Consider the following 19,303-nt stretch of genomic DNA (forward strand, 5'->3'; position numbering starts at 1 on the left):
TAGTGCAGGATACTTATGCGATATACCTACCTATCGGTGCTAGTGTTCTCATTGATAGGGGTCTTGTAATTTAGAAAGAAAGGAATCAAACGAATGACCAATGAAAATAATTGCAAATATGCTTGCATTATTGTTAATCAATAATAATAAAATGATTAGTGTCCGACCGAAACATGTTTTTTTGCCGAAACCGAAACCGAAACCGAATCTTCGGCTTTGGCTCTAGTTTCGGCCGAAACCGAAACCGAAACCGAAACTTTTGTAGACTTGTTAAAATCGTTGAATAAATGTCATAAAACCGCTTTTACACGCATATTATGGGGCTATCAACACCCAATGTCCTTGAAATTGATGTTACTTAAGCAGTTTTTTAAGAAAATTACTAGAGTTACACCAATATAATTCTGCAACGATTTTGATAACACACGCAGTGCAAGTGTTATTTTAAACGTCAAAACTTCTATGAAATTGTGACGTAATAATAACTTTTGCACTACTTGCACTGCGTATGCTATCAAAATCATTGCAGAATTTTCTTGGTCTAACTCTATTCATTCATCAGTCAAGCTAACATGTAGATACAGGGTCAACCAAAAACGCGAGCGTAGCGAGCGCGAAATTTTTTGTTAACAATATCGCAAGGCTGGGTACCGATCTTCACCTGGGCCTAAAAGCCCGAAATGCCCCAGCGAGGCGAACTTTCATGAGAAGTCAAAGCCGTGCTTCAGGCATGAGGATAAGTAGTTGAGCACAGACTCCAACCAATGTCTATTGTAGCGAGACCGCAGGCCGAGCATGCCGCAGCGAGGCCAAAGGCTAAGCTGAAGTAGAGGACATGTGGAACACAAACCAATGGTAAATTGAGGTAAAAGTAAGGCTAAGGTCGAGCATTCGTATGAAAAATTGTACTGGGGACACTTTTAAGGGTTTCTTCTTCGTTTTAATCAATAGTCAGCTGTTCAGCCTCGCAAAATATTAACTATTGAGAAAATCAACTTTGCGGCACTAGTTGAGCGTAGCCTTTAGCCTCGCTTAAAATTTGCCATTAGAGGTAGATAGGAAAATGACTGAATAAATGAGTGAATAAGAGCGAAAAAGACATCGTTCTACTCGGGCCGAGCTGATACTCGGCCAACGGCTACGTGCGACAGTGCTATCTCATTCACTCCGATACAATTAGACAGGGTGCGCGTTATAGGTATTGACAGCCTCTTAAGACTGCGTCGAGCGTCCAGTGGCGCCCTCATTAGTGGAATTGTGTTTTATAATAAACCAATTAATTTCTGTACCTATACATGAATCAATATATGTAGGTATTAATATTGTTGTCCTACTTATTCCCCAACTTTTAGTCTTTGTCCGAAGTACCATTTCGTAAGTTTCGGCCCGGCCGAAAGGTTCGGCCGTTTTTTGGCCGAAACCGAAACTATGGCCGAAACATGATTTTTTGGCCGAAACTGGCCGAAACCGAAACCGAAACCGAACCTTTGGTCGGACACTAAAAATGATACACCCTGGCGGGTGCTGCCTCTGCGTGCGTCCCATGACATGGGCAAGGGCATCCGCTAGGTGTTAAAAGGGGCTCTACGTGTTGGCTTCGGCTCCGCGCACGCTTACCAAAGGTCCAGAACATCATTGTTCCGTGATGGGAAAGACATACAAAAAATTATAAAAAAAAATCAGAAACTAAATTTTGTACGATCTTGACGCTGGCAGTTTTAAAGACATAAAACATGAATTTTATGAGTATGTGGCGTCTCTCTCTACGATTAAATGCCTAAACCTATTATAGCATTACCTCGGGCTTAGAATTGTTTCATAGTTTTTCTTTTTAACGATGACGATCGAATAGTAAAATTTTCAATATAAATGTATATTTATTATTTACATCAAATAAAACTAACAGGTAAAAAAGCAAAAACAAAAACTATTGCGAGATATCTCTAAAATAACATTTCTTTAAAGACTCAACACAATACGTTTTATTTCAATGTCCACAAAATAAATATGTACGAGGTTAAAAATATGCCTGAACGATATTTACCTAGTACTAAAGTTCGCATCAAAAATATGTCGTGTAGAGTGTTTCATCGAGATGTAATAAACCAAAATGTATTTAATTTTATTGTATAGACAATTATACGACCGCTTAATTAACATGAGTCGTTGCTAGTATTAATTACCTTTGAAATATAAGATGAACAAACACCGATAAGATATTTGATCAAGTCAAGACTAATTATATTCATCTACCACAATTTAAGAGCGTTGCTAGCGTAACATAATTGTAGGTATTATGTATTATCTGTTACGGCAAAGGAGAAGCGTAATTTAAACACTTGATCTTGATTTGATATTGATTTTAAGTCGCTTCTCGCTTGTTCCTACCTACATATTAAGCGATTATTGTAGGTATTCCATTACCTAATGTTAAACGGATGTCGCTTTAGTCTAGTAACACAATATATTAAATTAATAAGTAAGTATTATTTCAGTTTATATTTGAAAATGTGCGAGGATTTTGCGCGTTTTTTGTCGTACCTAGATCATTTCATAACTTTAGGCTTGTGACGTAAAATAATTAATGTAAAGCTTGACGAAGGAACAGAGAGAAGAAAATTTCCGGCACACCTTGAAAAATAAACGATAAAAACGCTCTTTGAGAGTGCGAAGTTGCAGGATTAAAATGTCCACGCTAAAGAAGTACGTAAGTAAAGAAGTGTCTACTCCCCATTGCAAACATAGGTATGTAGCTTAAATGAAGGAACATTCTGGAACGCATTGGTGTTACACAGTGAGCCGTAAATTGAACTGTTCCCTTGCATCTTTGATTAAGGTCGATAATCGAGTCGGTAAAGTAACGCACATAATTCTGTCGATAGTGTGCATATCGATATTGAAATAATTTTTCAGTACATATGGTTATAATTTATCGCCCTAGTGCGGTAACACGCACTGTACGTAGAGATGGGCGGCGGGTAAATACCCGGGGTAGATATCGGGTATTTATCGGGTATTTACCCAATCTACCCGGTATTTATATTACCCTTTCTACCCAAATGAGTGGGTATAAATAAAAGTTGGAAACGGAGTAATAAATTGTATTGAGATAATGTAAATAACAGTTTTTTTTGATACTCATGTAGTTCTATAAAATGTATAATATTTGTATTGACTAAGGAAATTGTCAAATGTTTAATTAATATCTTAATACATACATTCTACAATACGTGTGTTTGTCACTCTACTCCTCCTACACGGCTGGAACGATTGGGATGAAATTTTGTGTGTATATTTCAATGGGTTCCTGAAGGGTTGGGACAAACAATTGAACCCGGTAGGTGGCGCTGCTATCGGTATATAGCCAAATTCGATTTACTGAAACCGATTTGGGTGAAATTTTGTGTATATTTCAACCGGTACCTGGATTGTTTGAAAACACTATTGGCTATACCGATATATACCTACTGGATCATATTGTGTTTTCAAACAATCTATATACACACAAAATTTCATCCAAACCGGTTTCAGTAAATCAAATTTGGCCATATGCATACCTAACGAAAAAATTACTGTATTAAACAATAAATAAAATAAAATGTAGAAATATCAAAACCAAAATATGAAAATAATTTGAAAAAAATAAGTATTTATAAATAAAATAAAGAAAAAAAATATATATATATATATATATATATATATACATAAAATATTTATACACAAATTAACAAAGAATTGTAAATAATACGGTATAAAATAACTTAATTAAATTAACTTTCCTACACCACAAATCAGTGAACTAAATGCACTCGTCGAAAAGATATATTATACATTATGTACAAAAAATTTGTGTGATTGTGATTTGTATACTTTATTTTAACGTATTTTCATATTTATATGATAATAATATTGATATATCTTAGTTATATAATGAATTTCTTCAATTATACGAACAAATTTTAAATACCCAACAATTTGGGTAGATACGGGTAAATATCGGGTGGATTGGGTCATCATTATCATCATCATCTCAGCCATAAGACGTCCACTGCTGAACATAGGCCTCCCCCTTGGACCTCCATTCGTACCGGTTGGAAGCGACCCGCATCCAGTGTCCTCCGGCGGCCTTAACAAGGTCGTCTGTCCATCTTGTGGGTGGACGTCCTACGCTGCGCTTGCTAGTCCGTGGTCTCCTCTCGAGCACTTTTCGGCCCCATCAGCCATCTTCTCTGCGTGAAATGTGGCCTGCCCATTGCCACTTCAGCTTTCTAATCCGGTGCGTGGGATATGTCGGTGACTTTAGTTCGTCTACGGATCTCCTCATTTCTGATTCGATCACGCAGAGAAACTCCGGGCATAGCCCTCTCCATAGCTGCTCGGCTGCCCTAAGCAGAAAACAAGTAACTCGAAAATTTTCAAAAACGGTTTTTTTGGATTTTTGGAATCTACTATTTCAGGCGCATCTTTCACCAAAAAAATAATTGTAAAATAATGTGTAGTTTTCAAAAAAATCATGTTTTTAAAATCCGAGTATCTTTTTTTGACCCTGTATTCTACGCTAAATTCAAGTATATGTCCCATTTCTACGCTAAAGACAAGTAACTAAACAGAGATACTTGTAATTCATATAGATGACCGAGATACTTGAGTTTAGCGTAGATATTCGTAACTGCGAATTAGTTTATTACAATGGTAAAACAAGTATCTCCCAACACAATCTGCGATTTAGATTAGAAATTAGTTACATAGTTATACAAAAGGTAGCTTGTTTAAAGACATACATAGAAAACAAATTTGCTTAGCAATATTCCTGTCAAAGGTGAAAAGTCTGTGAAATTTAAGTTTAAAGAAAAAGTGTTGTTAAAACAATTAAAATTATCTGTATTGTCTACACTGTAGACTATACAGTAATGAAAACAGAACACTAGAATACGCCAAAGAAAGAGGAAATCATAATTATGCAGTAACAGTGCCAAAGGTTTTGGAAAAAATTAGGAACAAACAACAACTGACTGTATTCAATTGACCAAAAGGGAAATAATATTTAATCCAGGAATAATGCCAAAAATTGAATTTTTATAAATACACTTATTATCTGGTAAAGTGAATCATCTGAGGTCAATATCGAGAAGTGTATTAGTAGAGTTCGACCAAGAAAAGTCTGCAGAGATGTTGAGAGAGTGCCAGTGTTATTTATATGTCATAATTTCATAGAAGTTTGACGTTTAAAATAACACCTGCACTGGTGTGCTCTCAACATCTATGCAGACTTTTCTTGGTCTAACTCTACTAATAGACTTCTCGAGATTGACCTTGTGCTGTCAAAATCTCTGCAGACTTTTCTTAGTTTAACTCTAGCGACTAAAGAGATCCACCAATTACTTACCATAAATAGGTGTATACTGTATATCAGCAAAATTTCAGATCGATATGGTTTTATAAGAAATAGGTAAAAATGACTTGAAGGATTTAATTAGATTTTTACTTTGTTACAAGTAAAGTTTAATAGTAAATAAAGTAACTATGTACCTAAATATGTATTTATCTATACACGTATGTATATATCGTCGCCTAGTACTCATAGTACAAACTTTGCTTAATTTGGGGCTAGGTCAACCAGTGTAAGATTGTCCCCAAATATTGATTTTTATGAACTCACCAGCTCTCACCATTCCATGCACTTGCCTCATTCCTATCAAACACGTCTGTCAAATAGGACTATAAAAAACTGCAAGTCGGACTCGCCCACCGAGCGTTCCTTACAAATTTAGTTATTGTTTTTTTTATTTTTTACAAATTTATAGTTTTCAGATTATTCCCTGTACTTATAATGTAATACAATATTACTTGCCAAATTTCATAATTCTAGGGCAACGGGACTTCTCGTTGACCTAGCTACCTACTTAGGTACCCTTTAATTTTTGAATCCCTTGAGAATGTCGAAATATACTTACATATTTTGGCATAAACCACCGTATCTTTTTTTTACGTTAATGTAGATGTTTGAATTTTTTCTACATCTTTAAGGGAATGTAGACCTGAGTATGTGGTTTTAATTTCAACTCGATACCTCCACGCGTTTCCGAGATAAAAGATCTTGACAGACAAATGGGCGGAGGACGGACGGACAACAAAGTGATCCTATAAGGTTTCCGTTCTTTCCTTATGAGGTATGGAACCCTAAAAAAGAAAAGTTCGGAAGCAGGATCCTGTAGGTACCACCCATCCATGAAGACAGAGGGTTTGTTGAAGGAATGGGTATCACAAAATAATCTCTGAAAATAAATAAAATCGATGAAATAGGTACCAATAACCATGTGTCAGAAGGTACGAGGATGGCAACATCAATCACTAATTAAAAAAAAGTCTATCTTCCAATAGAAAATACCTTAAAATATAAAAAAAAAATTCAAGCGTTTTATTATCTAACAGGGATTTTGAAGTCGATAAACCTGAAAGAAATAACAATCAGTTTCCGGTAGCTTATGTTATTAGCTTTCATTTGGTACCATTTTCTTCAGAATTGCATGAAAATTGGAAAAGTGATTGAGCAGAGAGCCAAATATGTTTAGTATTTAAGAAGCTAAACTGCTTGCTATTTCCAAGCTAAACACGAGATACTTGAATTTGTGTAGAATGGTTCTGAGATTTTCGGGCAGTAAACTACACAGAAAACATTTTATGCCTGTACAAAGTTTAATATACAAGAATAACAAAAAATAAAGTTTGTATAAGCTTAATTTTATCGCTTTTAACATAATGGTATAAACAGTTGTTACATTTTAGACCAAATACCTAACAAAACTGACAAATTACGTTTTTTTGCTCTACTCAAAAATTTGTCAAAACTGGGTTACTTGTTTTCTGCTTAGGGCAGCCGAGCTCGTTGAGCGACTTTGAGTTTTGAGATGAGGCCGATAGTGAAAGACCACGTTTCGGAGCCGTAAGTCATCACTGGTAACACACATTGATTAAAGACTTTCGTCTTGAGACACTGAGGTATGTCGGACGAAAAGACATTACGTAGTTTCCCGAACGCTGCCCAACCGAGTTGGATTCGGCGGTTGACCTCTTTCTCGAAGTTGGACCTACCTAATTGGACTGACTACTTGTCCTAGGTAGATGTACGAGTCAACAACTTCGAGTACCGAGTTCCCAACAGAGACTAGGATGGGCACAACATTGGCATTTGACATAAGTTTCGTCTTGTCCATGTTCATTTTCAAGCCCACCCGTTGTGAAACTCGGTTGAGGTCATCGAGCATCATGCTGAGTTCCTCCATCGACTTTGCCATGACTACGATATCGACGGCAAACCGAAGGTGAGTGATGTATTCGCCGTTGATGTTGATGCCAAGTCCTTGCCATTCCAGGAGCTTGAAGGCGTCTTCCATTACGGCAGTAAACAGTTTCGGAGAGATAACGTCTCCCTGCCTTACGCCTCTTCGCAATGGAATCGCCTTCGTGCTCTGTTCCTGTACTCGGACCGACATGGTGGCGTTACTATACAAACACTTCAACACTTCGATGTAGGTACCGATAGTCAATATGGCATCGCTGAAGAGACTCAAGGACCGCCCATGTTTCCACCGAATCGAAGAGTTTCTCATAGTCCACAAACGCTAAGCATAATTAGATTGGGTAGTTTTGGGTATTTTCCCGGTATTTACCCGCGGGCGCCCATCTCTAACTGTACGTCAGTACCTATTTGGAAAATTTAAAGGGCCATATGTACCTACTGTAAAACGCTGTACAATACACGTGCGAAAAGGTAATTCGCAACTACTCGTTGCTAATTTCCTACTTTTCGCCCTTATATCGAAATGTACTATACAAAAATACAAAATTATCTAAGTATTTAATTTTAAAAGAACATGGCCATGATTTAGGGGATGGAGCCGCCCGGTAAGCAAAGAATTGCCTGTGTTGGTAGGCACCGCTCTTCCCTAGGGTAACAACAAACAACACGCAAACTACATATTTATACAATATATAAATACCTAACCATATCATTTCTAAAACTAAAATAAAAATATCAAAAATTACCATTTAGCTTACACGTTAGATAATATGCTTATAATTAAGTAAGTATATGTAAAATCTTCGCTGGTCTCAGGTGTTGTTAAGGTGGTGAAATAATAAGTGGACTGTAGTTTAACGCTGGTTTACTTCCAAAAATACGAGAAATACAAAAAGTGGCAAAGTGGATTGTCGTTGGGATTCAAGATGACAAAGTAAGTTTTTGAAAGCTCTATAACTGTCAAAGCTTTGAATACAAAATTGCCATAGTTAAATTTGAAACATAGAGATTTGAATGATGATTGAATTTATACATTTAATTGAATATTTTAATTAAAAAATATGCAATTTGAATTAAGTTAATTATAAGAACATATTATACATATTATACTGATACATAAAATTAGATTATCTTAAAAATTGTGAAGTTGATTTTTATTGCCGACATTAAAATTGAGCTTAAGAAAAAGGATCAAAAATTTATCCATTTTGAACGTTTCTGAACATGCTCCCGGCCTTGAAGTCTGGATCTTCAATTATTTGTCGACAGGGAGAGAGCAGATGTTTGTTGTAGGCTCGTCGGATGGCCCTTCTCTTTGTCTGTATATTCTTGTTCCACTTGCGACGCCGTCGCTGCCACGAATGCTTCGGACGACTCGACCGAGTTGCCAGAAGAGAAGAGGAGGCAGTTTTGTCCTTCACGCCAATCAGAACGCCTTCCTGGAGTTCTCCTGTTGATGAGTGCCACGAACGTTGAATTGACGAAGTCCTGGAGGCAGTAGTCTGTGGGTGTGGCATGAAATTTGTGGATCGCCCTATAAGGAAGTGGGAAGGAATTAAGGGACTGAAGTTATTTGTGTCGTCTGACATTGAAATCAGCGGCCTTGAGATATAAATTGCCCTAATTTGAATTAGTAGTGCAGACATCCCTTCGTATGTTATGCGCTGTGAAACCGGTGTGAAAGAAGACTGGATGCCTTCGGTTACCTCCGATGACGTCGATGCATTATTAGATAATATTGTCTGCTTTTTACCCTGGCGCGCAATGAAGGCTGCACCGAACGCGTGTCTATTCGAATCTGGATATAGTTCGAGGGGCACTGCTCCCTTTGCAAGGCACACACATGTACAAAGGTTACCTGTTTGGTTGAATATCAAGACTGGACCAGCATAATCGCCACCAGCCTCAAGAAATGGATATTGTGAATCAGTACATTTTTTGAATGTGCCGTGATGAAACCTGAATGTTGAACTGAGCAACACTGGATGTCTGAGGTCGTAGCTGGAGTTGCTCAGTCTTCCCCCCACACAAATGAGTTCGCTATCACTGTGAAACGGAGGAGAACGTGTAGAAAAAGAGTCTCCATGAGCCCTACGCATCAGTAATAAATTATTAGAACGCTCGCGCTCTTTGTATGTAATATAGCCTTTTTGTTCGGCTTCTGAGCGACGCTCCACTGAAAGAGACGTGGCTGAAGCATGCTGACATGAGTGCCCTGGGACTGCAGGCGACTCCTTCAGCTGAATGAATACTTTGAATTGATCACCAGAATGAGTCTTTAAAGACTGCTCTTCACAAACGTTTCGTTCTGAATGAATTGCATCAGACTCCCACGAACTCGGGAAGTCAATCTTGGAATATTTTGAATCTGACGGTATTTCGTGTGAACTTATTTTTGGTAAATTGATTGAATCTGAATTGTGCGCCTTGACAACGGTATTAGCAGCGCTTACCTCCGACTCATTGACGACAGAACTACGCCGCGAATGCTTTTGGATCAGCACTTGCGCAGACGACATGCTCGCGAAGTAGGTATCTTCGAAGAGAGACCACTCCTCTCCGATATCCCCTTCGCTTGTAGACGCAGACAACATCTCGATATCCGTCTGTAATGCATCGAATTCATCGTATAAGGGCACTATTTTGTCAAACCGTAACTGTAATTCGGCAAGCTGCAATTCACTTAATTGGGGCTCGGCTGCCAAATTCGAAACGAACTTTTGGAATGTAGTAAGTTTGCCTTTGATAGCCCCACGCTTGTAATTGAGTTTCTTTAAATCCTGTTCCGTAGACATTGTGAATAAAGGTATAAAGTAACAACCCTACTCAAATAAAATAGCAATAATATGAATTTAAACAAAATTTGCTCTGCGAAATTGCCAGGCGTTTAATCTTAATGCAATATGGATCGGAGGTGCAATAAAATTATGTAATCACTTAATTACCTTGTTCACTTCCTCCCGGCACAATGCAGTTGGCTATAAAAATCGATTGACTAACGTGTTCACGTGCGGTTATTTTAGTTTTAAATTGAAATTAAGCTAGTGAAATGTTTAATTAATTACTATTTTGATTAATGTACAGTTAGGTATCAAGTTTGAAGTGAAATTGTGAAATTAAGTCTTATGTATTGCTATAAACTGTGTTATGAGGTTATATCTGCCTACAATTATGAATACTGTTAATGAATACTATTGAATATCTACTTCTACTGAATCAATTCGATGGCAATGAAAACAATGAATGTACTTTCTGCACTAAATGGAAAAGTAGTGAATATGGATAAGAAAAGTATGGGTGGTGCAGCTACAAAAGAACAAAGGAAAAGTGAATGGAATGGAATTGGAACAATCTCACTTTTTCGTGCTTCCTCCTTCTGTGCTGACTGCTTCTTGACTTGAAGAGAACTGCTGTCTCAATCAATCGGAATGTTGCTTGATTCTGATCCCCGTGTTTGCTCCTGGACTGGTCTAGTTGGTGCTGGATGGGCTGGATCCCGTAACTGACTCCTGGTTACGGCTGGATTCCCTCTGAAATGGGATGCTCCGTGTGTCCGTCGCTGCTTTGTCCTGACTGATGGGACGCGATGAATACCAGCTCTGGACTTGCACGTAGCTGGATGTGCCCTGCGCCAACCTGGATGACCCACGGCTTCACTGGAGAAGGTCCGTTGAATAGGTGGAGCTCGACTCGATGCCACAATCTTGCCTTCACGTAATTCAGAGGCTTCGTAAGGACCATGTAAAATCTTCGCTGGTCTCAGGTGTTGTTAAGGTGGTGAAATAATAAGTGGACTGTAGTTTAACGCTGGTTTACTTCCAAAAATACGAGAAATACAAAAAGTGGCAAAGTGGATTGTCGTTGGGATTCAAGATGACAAAGTAAGTTTTTGAAAGCTCTATAACTGTCAAAGCTTTGAATACAAAATTGCCATAGTTAAATTTGAAACATAGAGATTTGAATGATGATTGAATTTATACATTTAATTGAATATTTTAATTAAAAAATATGCAATTTGAATTAAGTTAATTATAAGAACATATTATACATATTATACTGATACATAAAATTAGATTATCTTAAAAATTGTGAAGTTGATTTTTATTGCCGACATTAAAATTGAGCTTAAGAAAAAGGATCAAAAATTTATCCATTTTGAACGTTTCTGAACAGTATAACATTTTAACAGACTTATTTTGTTATAAATAACTTAAATATAATAATAAATGTAAATGCATGAAAAACGTGAAAACGTTTTTTTTTTTTTTTTTTTTTTATTTATTATTATTAACACACAGTACAGAACATATAATAGAACAGGTCCCTGCAAAACTGTATTTACAGTTTGCCTGCAGGTAAGAGTCTCTACATACACATGTATTTAATTGTGTACTAATTTTAAATTATTATTAAATCTTTTACATCTAAACACTTAGTGGCACTTGCACATGTGCAACTGTCACTTAAGTGTTTGCAATAGGTACAGTTTTAGGGCGCTTTTAAACTTATTTTTATTTGGCTCATGACGAATGTTCTCGGGTAGACTATTCAGGAAATACGGAACTCTTTTCCTAAGAGTTCTGTCACCAAAATAGTTACTAACCCGGGGGACTTCAAATTTTCGCGCAGTTACTGCCCTTGTTTTATGCTTATGTTCTATTAGTATTGTGTTATGCTCTTCATTGCCATGGTTGTTAACTGCTAGAAGGAATTTGTGCTTTAAACTAACTGGTAGTATTTTGCAAATTTTGAATAGTTTATAATAATCGTTTTTACAGCTGTTTCTGGTTTTCTTATTTACGAGTAGTTTTAGGAATCTAATTTATAGTGCTTCTAATTTATCTATGTATGATTTAAAAGTAAGACCATAGCAATGAAGTGCATAGCTCAATACAGACTCAACTATTGCAAAATATAAACATTTCAGTATGTTATTAGGTACTTTATAGCTTAAGTGATAAAATCTACCTAAGAGAATTCTTAATTTACTACAGATATGGTCTATATGTTGTTGCCAAGAGAATGCGGTATCTATTTTGACTCCCAGATATGTTACACAATCAACTTTTTCTATAGGTTTGCATTGACAAGCTTTTAATTTATCGTGGAAACAAGTAAAACTGTGAGTATACATAGGCAAAGGAGTTTCTACGGTGCATATATAAGGTGATTGTATAATGAGTAGTTTTGTCTTATCAGAATTCAATATAATGCCATTATCGTGTGACCATTTAACTATTGAATCTATGTCCTGTTGAACCAGATGACATATATCAGTGAGATTGGTTCCGGCACGTAAGGTGCAAAGATCGTCAGCGAACATATATGCAGAACAATTTTGTATAACTCCACACAAACTGTTAACATGCATGAGGTAGCACACCGGCCCACATACCGAGCCTTGAGGTACTCCGCATTGCACCTGTGTTTCATCGCTTAGGTCGTCACCAATTTTGACGCGATATGATCGTGATGTGAGGTAGTCACGGAACCAACAGTTCAGTGGCTGCCCCACACCACACTCGTCCATTCCATTTAAAAGGGTATCGATTTCTAAGGTGTCGAATGCTTTTTTAAAATCATAAAATATCGCTACAACTATTTTTTTATCTCCTAAGTAAGTGTTTATTTCGTCAGTGAATTTGGAGAGGAGAGTGGCGGTGCTTTTATTTTTTTGGAAACCATGTTGACTATCATTTAATATACTATGTTTTTGTAGAAAAGAGCTGGTTTGATTAATTATACATTTTTCGACGATTTTATCTATACTAGAGAGAATGGATATTGGTCTATAGTTGGAATATACTTTACGATCACCCTTTTTATGGATTGGACGAACTAACGATTCTTTAAGCTTGTTAGGATATTTGTGCTGAGCTACTGACAAGTTGATAAATTTGGCTATGACTGGACTAACTTTATCTACAATAAGCTTGAGGTCGGACATACGTACGAGATCACTTCCCGGTGCTTTATTTTTATCTACTTGATTAATAATACGTTTTATATCTTTACTGTGCACGGGTTGCCATCTCATAGATACATCCGCCTTATTTACATAACTATTTCTATCTAACCATCTATCACTGCACCTATGTTTTATTTGCTCTATCTCATTTGAAAAAGTATATGCAAATTTATCACAGATCTCTTTAATACTATCTTCTATCTTTATATTATTAATTACGGTACTATCTAACGAAGATTTATTATTTCCTAATAAACTATTTATTTTTTCCCATACTTTTTTAATGTTATTATTGCACTTTAATATACTTTGCTTATCATACTCATTTTTACATTTTGAAATTGCCTTATTACACCTATTTCTATATTTAGTATAGTTAAGTCTTTTTAACATATTCTTTGGTTCATTGCACCATATAACAAACAGTCTATCACGTTCTGAGATCATTTTTTTTAAATTATCACTTACCCAATTCTTATTGTTTCTATTGTAACAGTTTTCTCTAATTATTTGTGTTCTATAGCATGCATCATAAATATTTTTAAATATAAGTGTGAACGCTTCGTACAATTTAATTGGGCATTGTATGTTTAATAAGTCATCAAAATTAGTTTCTAACAACTTTTCTCTTACCAGCCGATTATCAAGTACACGTGTGTGTGTGTGTGTGTGTGTGTGTGTGTGTGTGTATATAATATAATATATGTACCTATGTGTGATAAACTATTATTATACAACTTAGAAAAGAAATCGAATTATTTTAAACCAAGCACTGTTTCGCAAGTAAGTATTTAACCCTGTACCAGGCTAAGGGAATCCGCCGGCCTAGTCTCCTTCCGGAGGAGACACACTATTCCCTCCTTCCAGCACCTTGGAAATTGCCCATCTTTTAGGCATTGGTCAAAAGTGGATTTTAGGCAGTCTCCAAGGTACTCCATCACTATGGGAATTATTTTCCCATGAACCCCGTCTGGGCCAGGGGCTTTTTTGCAGGCCCTTATTCTATGGGCCACATAAGCCATTTCACCCTCCGTGACAAGGGGCACCTCTTCTGGTTCAATCGGCTCCTCCTCCCTGGGGACCACCATTGCAGGTGGGTTGAATTGTGGGGCTGGAGGAAACAGTCCCTCTATTATATTTTGTAGGGTCCCCATTTCCATTGCTATTCCATTCCATTAATATTTCCCACATACGGCACTTCAAATAATTATGTCTTCTATTTTCTATGAGTAAGACTGACGTTCGATTGTCATTTTTGAAATGTCAGCCTGGTTAGGGTTAAAAGTCCGATCAAAATATTATCACACAGAAACTATCGATAACCACTCGCCAACCCTCAACCAGCACTTAAGACGTCTCGAGTCGATCAGCTCAGCTGTCCCGGAGCGATAATTGTGCAGCTAATGGCGGCGAAAATTACTTTCCCAATTGATTACAGGAACTAACAGAACTGGTGCATAATTCCCGATACGAACTGAATTGCTGCAGCTCCTGAAGGAACATATTTTGTAGTTCAACTGTTGCACCATACGAAGTATATGAAGTATTAAGCAAAAGTAATATATATCTACCTATTGCGGAGTTTTATATTTACTGTTAATATACTGTACTCTTTTTGAGGCTTAAAATGAAATTCGAACTAATCCTCAAACGTGCACTTAATTTGTTCATCACATTCATAAATAACTTGAATTGTGATATTTATTTGAGTTCGACATTTATGTTAGGAGAATATTATCTTATGAAAATTAGCGGTAATCGTAATATGACAGGTGATATAAGTAAATTGCATTAATCATTCGTGCGTCGTGCGTGCGTGCTCAGTCGAACGTCACTGAAAACATTATATAAAAATGAATTACTCGTAGTTTTATGTGACAGTAAGTTTGATTCAATCACATATTGGTACCCTTATACATAAATTGATTATAATCGCAATTATGATTTCGTGCAAAGTATAGGCCCTATTTGGAATATATATGGTCACTTTGACGAACTGTGTGGTTCAAAATGTTCATTGTTCTTTCTTTTGACTACGGACGATATTGAGATTTTGTCTAAAACTGTTAAATTATTCTTAGATTTAGACTGTTCGTTCAACCATTCAACAGAAATACTTACCTAAATCTTCTTCTTCTGTATGTGCCATCTCCATTCCGGAGCTCGGCGACCTTACGTTCATACGTCACTTTATCTGAACTAATGCGAATTTCTAATCCTAGGAAGAGTAATAATGTGATTTATAATCCAAGTCCAACAAACTTTAAAAACGTGTGTGTACTTAGTATGTAATTAAGAAACAGTAACATAACATCACGCTGTTTTTTAATGTCAATGTCAACTTAACTATGTACCTACTTAGTATGTAAACTGTTAAGTAGATTTTGATTGACCTCGTATATACAGTCGACGTCAAAGATATGTTTACATTTTGCGCCGTATTACAAAGGAGTCAGGTGCAAAAGTGTAAAAGATATCTTTGACGTCGACTGTACCTAAATGTTTGTGGTGTTAATTATTTTCTCTCTCTCTCTAGTAAAAATTTACTCTCGATTCTTTTTTCAGGTATCATCGGCCTGCAGTATTGGAGTCTTTGGTTTCCAATTCGGTCTAGTTGTGGGATTTTTCTTGCCTCCAATATTAGTCTCAGACCACGATGACCCAAACCAGATTGGAGATGATTTATTCAAAATGTTTGCTTACTTTGCAGTTACGTCTAGTTTAGTAGCAGCTTTAGTTATTTTCAGTAAGTGGTTTATTTGCATAGTACCTATATTAATATTAATTCACACATTCACACACATAGATATCAGTTGTCATTTTTACATCGGGTTGCATTTTCTCTAATTTTGTTGATGATACAAAAAATATTCCAATCGTTGTGGAAAAAAAAAACACAATTATAATATCATCATCACGTAACCACGACTGAAATATTAACATATTCTTTTCGACGACTTCAACATTCTAAAAGTAGTATTTTTTTATTGTTTGTTACCACAGACCGTCGATTATCAAGCGATTTAGAAATATATTTTTGTTTAAAAATATATACTTACAGATTGGTCCCATTTTTTTCAAAACCCAGTTCTTCAGAACCGAGGAAACTCCTCAAATCTTATAGGCATATACCTAGTTATTGTTTAGTTCATTTTTTGTACAGTCTTTTTTTTTTCTATCAAAGATTATTTGGTTTACCTTCAATAATATTTGAGAACTTTTTGAAGAACCGTTTCTGATTGTAGTGAAAATTAATTTAGGTATATACCCACTGTAGATACCAATTCTATGTTTCAGCTTTTAAGGCCGAACCACCTTTACCACCGACTCTTAGCCAAGCGAGAGCAAGATTGGCAACCAAAAGTAACTTGAGCTTGTACATGAGAACTCTTAAAAGAATCTTTTCTCAACGTAGTTTGGTAGCACTTTTTATTACTACGGGCATCAATAATGGATGTTTTAATGGCCTCTCCACTTTGTTAAGCCAGATATTTGTGAATTATTTTCCGGTAAGTTTGTTACTAGATTTTGCTTTTATAAAGTTTGATAGTAAATGTAAGTCAGAAAGTTGTGGGAAAATATTACCTACTTAGGTACTTAGTAGAAATTTACTTACGTGCCAACTATTTTTTGAAGTGAAAACTTCTTTAGCGACGCTGTGCACTTTTTGTGATGGGGAAAAAATGTTAAACTCGCGAGAGCGTAAGACGTGACGTCACGTGTCATTGAGTTTTTCTTTATTGATTTAAATGCCATCTAGTAAGTTTCCCTCTAACTGGTGTAATATAACTCGAGTACTAACAGTGAAGTGCTTAGGGGTTTCAAGTAATGCGACGAAATAACGCTAGATGGCGTTAACCTGAATTATACATAGTGAAAACTTCGTTAGCGGCGCTGTGCAATGTCATTGAGTTTTCACTTCTGCCGGCACTCCCGGAGTGCAACCCGTTTTTTTTTTTCATTATGTTGATAAAATGTTGTTAGATGCGGACCAAGCTAACTCTGCACAGGCTTTGCAATTACAAAGTGTGGATGTGTCAAATTACTATGAAAATACGACGTTTGTAATAACGCCTCAAGACTTTGCTCTGTCAAATTCGGTGCATAGTTATCTTAGACGGACTCCAGCAGGCGTGTTCTGATTCTGTCGTCTGAATCTGTCCTGTTCCTCTGTTTCCTCTACTAAAACGTTACTTTGGATAGTAACATAATTATCATTATCATATCCATAACAAATTCAGATCAAATTCATGACCTGTTATTACAATCAGAATACGCCTGTATGGAACTATCTCCTAAAACTAATATTATTTGTAACATCAGAATTATTTTATACTTATAACATTTCTACATAATTCTCTTTATTCAATTAGGGTCTTAGGTTAGGGTTTTACAATGTGAGTATAAAAGTAAAATATAAAAACACTTACAAAACATAACAAAAATATATAAACACATTATAAAAAACCTAACCTAGGGTGCCGCCGGCAGCGGGGCAGGGTCCAAGCTGCCGGTGGTCAGGGCCGCAGAGTGAGGAATCGACGTACTATACGCGCCGTGTCCAAAATTACCGCCTTCTGCATCTGACCCTTGATCCAACCACCCAGCGAGAGTCTCTCTAGGTGTTGGTCGAGACTCTTCGCTATGAGACCGTTCGCTGACACGACTATAGGAACAATGATCGTCGAGTCAACATCCCACATAGCGGTTATCTCGTGGGCTAAGTCTAGGTACTTGCTGGACTTGTCCTTCTCGGCCTTCACGAGATTCTCATCATGGGGGATGGTGACGTCGACGAGCACGGTCCGGCGCTGCGATCGATCTATCAGCACGATGTCAGGCTTATTGGCTACAATAGTCCTGTCAGTGATGATAGATCGATCCCAATAGAGCGTGGCACGACCATTTTCGAGAACTGGCGCAGGTGAGTACTTGTAGTACGGCACTTCGCGGTCCACAAGGCCGTATAGGAGGGCAAGCTGCTGGTGAATAATTCTGGCTACGAGGTTATGTCTGTGCAAGTACTCGCCGTTAGCAAGATGAGAACAACCGGAGATAATATGCCTGAGTGACTCTCCGGGACGGCGGCATGCCCGACAAACTAATAATTTATTATTACACCTATTTTTATTTGATTTCAGGATCAAGAAGAAACCGCCGGTAACATAGGCGTGACTATGATAGTCTTCGGTATGACGGCATCTGTGACATATGGCTTCATTCTTGACAAAACGAAGAAATTCAAGTTTCTGCTTATATTTATTTACTACATGTCGGCTGTTGCTATGGCTACGTTAACTGCTCTTTTGGTTTACTGTAAGGTGGTGTGGGTTATGTTCGCTGGGGCAGCTTTTGTTGGGTAAGTGTGCGAAACTGTTACAGTAATAAAAAAAAGCGGCCAAGTGCGAGTCGGACTCGCCCATGAAGGGTTCCGTAGCAGCAAGTAACATAATAAAATTGCGGTTTACGATTTATGACGTATTAAAAAAAAAACTACTTACTAGATCTCGTTCAAACCAATTTTCGGTGGAAGTTTGCATGGTAATGTACATCTTTGTACATCATATATTTTTTTTAGTTTTATCATTCTCTTATTTTAGAAGTTACAGGGGGGGGGGGACACATTTTACCACTTTGGAAGTGTCTCTCGCGCAAACTATTTAGTTTAGGAAAAATATGATATTAGAAACCTCAATATCATTTTTGAAGACCTATGAGTTTGATGAAAAAATATTTTTTGAGTTTCTTGAGGTTCTTTGGGACCCTATTACTAAGACTCCGCTGTCCGTCCGTCCATCCGTCCGTCCGTCTGTCACCAGGCTGTATCTCATGAACCGTGATAGCTAGGCAGTTGAAATTTTCACAGATGATGTATTTCTGTTGCCGCTATAACAACAAATACTAAAAAGTACGGAACCCTCGGTGGGCGAGTCCGACTCGCACTTGTCCGGTTTTTTTCTATTTTTGTGTGAAAATCTTAATGCGGTTCACAGAATACATCTACTTACAAAGTTTCAACAGTATAGTTCTTATAG

General features: G+C 37.0%; 1 protein-coding gene and 1 long non-coding RNA gene across 2 annotated transcripts in view; both read left to right on the forward strand.

The window, feature by feature from the left end:
* LOC134802917 (uncharacterized) overlaps nucleotides 1-19,303 on the forward strand; it is a 428,476-nt gene that overhangs the window by 360,741 nt on the left and 48,432 nt on the right. The window lies entirely within an intron of this gene.
* The window catches only part of LOC134802494 (uncharacterized MFS-type transporter C09D4.1-like), a 29,384-nt gene that overhangs the window by 8,290 nt on the left and 1,791 nt on the right, over nucleotides 1-19,303 (forward strand). The window contains exons 3-5 of the mRNA XM_063775176.1: nucleotides 15,834-16,014; nucleotides 16,566-16,777; nucleotides 18,410-18,627. Of these exons, the coding sequence (XP_063631246.1) occupies nucleotides 15,834-16,014; nucleotides 16,566-16,777; nucleotides 18,410-18,627 (611 nt within the window). The remainder of the gene's footprint in view (nucleotides 1-15,833; nucleotides 16,015-16,565; nucleotides 16,778-18,409; nucleotides 18,628-19,303) is intronic.

Source organism: Cydia splendana, chromosome 2, assembly GCF_910591565.1.
Source record: "Cydia splendana chromosome 2, ilCydSple1.2, whole genome shotgun sequence".
NCBI classification, from domain to species: Eukaryota; Metazoa; Arthropoda; class Insecta; order Lepidoptera; family Tortricidae; genus Cydia; species Cydia splendana.